The following is a 4005-nucleotide window of genomic DNA, read 5'->3' as shown; positions in this document are numbered from 1 at the left end:
TATGTATCTTAGGTTTTGATTTTAGTGATATATGTGTTGTTAGTTTGAGCTTTGGTGTTTGTTGGAGTTGGTTGAGGCTTTGGATCAAGTTTGGTGATTTTGTTTTGGTGTTTGGAGCATTTGGGAATCGGCCAAGGTATGATTTCGGTTTCCTTTATGTAATATGTAATGTTTCTGAACATTAGGCTAGTGACCCATAGGATAGGATTGAATTAAATTGGTTGTTGGGATTGTTGTATGATGATGATGTATAATGATTTGAGGATTTGAGCTGTTGAATGATGATTTATGATGAGTTATGATGGGTTGATGATTTTTGAGTATATTGATGAATTATGATGTTGTAATGATAATATGGTGTAAAATATTTAGATTGACGTGAAATGAGATTGAGTGTGATGCTTGGTATTGATAAATGATGAATATTGATGAATTGTGTTGGTGGGTGTTGAAATTTGAAGATGGATGTTGATGATGATTTTATAGTTGGTTATTGTAGTTTATAATGATTGTTGAGTATTATTGGTGTTGATGAGTTTTATAATGGACTTGGTTAATGTTAGATTTTGTTTGGTAATGATTATTGAAATTGATGAGGATTTGTAGTGGTTGTTGATGTTGTTGTTGGTTGATGATGATTATGAGTGTTTATGATGGTTTTGGATGTTGATGATTAAGGACTTTGATGGTGATAAATGGTGTAAATGGGAATATTATGGATGATTGAGTTGAGAGAGTAATGGTATGGACCTTGATGTTGTTTTGGTATTGTTTGGGGTATGGTTAGCTTGTCTTTGAATTGTGGAAATTGGTGAAATTGAGTTCTTGAGGTTTTTGGTAAAAAGTTGGTTTTTAGTGAACTTTGTTTGATCATAACTTTTGCCTCGGTTTTCAAAATCTGATGAAACTTATCTAGAACTAAAGATCTTTGAAAATCCTTTTAATCGATATAAAGTTTGTGAAATTTGGAATTTTGTAGAGAAAGTTCTGATCATTCAAAGATGGTGTTAAAAATGTGAAATTCTGCAAAGTTACAGAATTTCAGGATTTCTAATATGTGCGCACGGACAGCCTTGTGCGCCCGCACACCCAGGGACGGATCTAGAAATGTTGTTATGGGGGGGGGGGGGGGCGCAATAATATGTATAATATAAAAAAATATATGCAAATAAATTATAGTGTAAGATGTATTAAAAAAAATATACAGATAGAGAATATATATTTAAAGTATAAAAAAATGTGTACTTTTTACTAACGAAGTGGTACACGTCGATTTTTCATATCATAAAATTCATCAATAATAGAATCTGTGTCAAATTTTTCAACAATCTTCTTCTCAATGTAAATCTAAAGACAATTAGCAAGCAATTCATCGTCCATTTTGTTTCTGAGTCTATTCTTCACAATATTCATAGCTGAAAAAGATCTCTCAGTTGTAGCAGTTGAAACAGGGAAAGTTAATACCAAGCGAATCAAATGATCAATCAAAGGATATGTTAAAGACTTTCCTGTCTTCGTTAATCCTTGACATAACTCCGAAATTGTGCACAAGTTAGTTAATTCAGCATGATTAGGAACATCAAGTTCATAATGTTGAGCTTGCATTCTAATGTGAAATTTCTCTTGGTCACTGAAGTCACCTGGATAAAACCGTTCTACTAATTCACATACTTTGTTGACACTGAAGAACTTATAATTATCTCTGGGATCTAAAGTTGAACTTAAAGTAAGCAATTCCACCATATTATCGTTGAATCTTCCATTAAGCTCTTGCAATTGTGTATCAATTACAGCCAGAAATAAATTAACACGGTAATGATGCTCCACTGAAATTTGATCAACAATTTTGCGAGTTCGGCCTCTTCTAGGAATATGCAATGCATTCATATCAGGAACTTCAACTTCATGTTTCTCACAAAATAGTATAACTTCTTTTATGAAAGCCTCCCAACTTGATTCTCTCATTCTTTGGATTAAAGTCTTGGTAGTAGAAACCAGAGTTAAAGCATTCAATATGTCTTGATTTTTTCGTTGCAAAGCTTGACAAAAATCATGACTAACTTCCAAAATATTTCTCATCAAATGCAAAACAAAGACAAATTCAAAGGATGTGATAGCATCATAAGCAGCACTAGCATCACCACGAGTGGAGAAATTACCTTCTTCGGTGCTTTTTTCAAGAACTTCACAAGTAGCATCAAACATGCATAACAAGCTACGTACAGAATTCAAATGAGACCCCCATCTAGTATCTCCAGCTCTTTGCAAAGTACCAATTTGATTAAGTCCACTACCTGTCACAATTTGATCATTGGCAATTAAGTTTGCAACATTATTTGCTTGAGCAACCCTTAACTGATCATGACATTTAGGAGAAACAGTCACAACATTCACAATTAATGTAAGTTTTGAAATGAATTGATGAACATAACAAACTTCTTTGGCTGCAGAAACAAGTGCTAATTGTAATTGATGAGCAAGACAATGAATGTAATAAGCAAAAGGACAATCTTTCAGAAATAGAGCTTGCAATCCATTCCATTCATCACGCATATTACTAGCTCCATCGTACCCTTGTCCCCTAAGATTTTGGACATCAAGATTATAACGAGAAAGAACTAATGAAATTTCTGTTTTCAATGTCAAAGAACATGTATCAGAAACATGTATAAGATCAAAAAATCTTTCTTGAACACAACCGTGCTTGTCTACAAATCTCAAAACCACAGACATTTGTTCTCGCTTTGACTCATCTCTTGCTTCATCAATAATTATACAAAATTTAGAATCACCAATTTCTTCTCGAATTGTTGCACGCACTTTTCTAGCAAAGATATGCAATATATCTTTCTGAACACCGGGAGATATATATTGAGCATTTCCAGGAGCATTTTCAAGGACAACATTATTAACATTCTGATTACAGGAAGCTAAAAGCTTAATTAACTCAATAAAATTTCCCCTATTCAAAGATCCAAGACTTTCATCATCGCCTCTAAATGCACATGCTTGAAATGCAAGCCATCGAATAGTATTAATAGATGTCTTTAACCTTAAACGATTATTTGCAATAGTTTCATCACTATGCCTATCAAGAACTTTGTCTATATGCTTAGATTGAGCCATTAAATCATCACAAGATTTCACACATAAATTATGGGGAGAATTAGGAATAGAACCCTCGTGACATACAAATGCACAATTTACCCCATTGTTTACTTTCTTCCAATTACTAAATCCTAACTCTGAAAATGCATTTTTTTCCATCATTGCGAGCACCATAATGTTTACCAAACAAGTAGCAAGGCAAACAATAAGCAGCATCTTTTTTTGGTGAATATTCTAACCAACTTGAAAATTTCTTAAACCAAGAAGATTGAAAATATCGACGGTGATTGTTATTACCAGAAGCTGGATAGCTAATATTAGTTGGTTGGTATGGCCCAGCTATTATGTATGCTCTACGAATCTTATCACGTTCATTGACATTATACTGTCAAATTGGATGTCGCTTTCCTGGATCCCTTTCTAGTAAAGAGATATCAACATCTCTTTCTAATCTTGGTACTTTGGTTTCATGTTGATGTGTATTTTGAGTAAGATTAGAGAGCTCACTTACTTGAACTTCTTGTGAAATAAGATTAGAGGGTTGACTTGTTTGAACTCCAACATTATCAGTAGCTTTTCTCTTAAAAATTGCATCAATTTTACTTTGCTTTTTCATCATAAAATATTCTAATTTCTTTTTACCTGAAAAAAAAATCAAAAATTTATATACTTACATAAATAAACAAAATCTAAATATTTTTTATTAATTAAATATCAATAATAATAATTGTTCCGAGGGTTACCTGAAACTGGAGGTCGATCTCGGATGAGATCTTCTGTACTGGTCGGAGATGGCGTGTCCGGCTGGCTGGTGGCGGCCGGAGCTGTTGTGTCCGACTTGTTGGACTTGCTGCACTGCTGATCCTTGGTCACCGGAGGGTGGAGGGTACCTGCAAG

General features: G+C 33.7%; 1 protein-coding gene across 1 annotated transcript; it reads right to left on the bottom strand.

Moving 5' to 3' along the window:
- Window positions 1-1347: 1347 nt before the first annotated feature.
- Window positions 1348-3267, bottom strand: LOC107633578 (uncharacterized). The gene has a single exon (XM_088507470.1). The coding sequence runs from the start codon at window positions 3265-3267 to the stop codon at window positions 1348-1350; it is 1920 nt and encodes a 639-aa protein (XP_088363596.1).
- Between the last annotated feature and the right edge of the window lie 738 nt (window positions 3268-4005).

Source organism: Arachis ipaensis, chromosome B3 (genome assembly GCF_059453495.1).
Source record: "Arachis ipaensis isolate K30076 ecotype BB chromosome B3, ASM5945349v1, whole genome shotgun sequence".
Lineage (NCBI taxonomy): Eukaryota > Viridiplantae > Streptophyta > Magnoliopsida > Fabales > Fabaceae > Arachis > Arachis ipaensis.
This window is presented reverse-complemented; position numbering and strand designations above follow the sequence as displayed.

Excerpts from the sequence above, each read along its gene's own strand:
- LOC107633578 (XM_088507470.1), bottom strand. The coding sequence starts at position 3,267 with ATGGAAAAAAATGCATTTTCAGAGTTAGGATTTAGTAATTGGAAGAAA.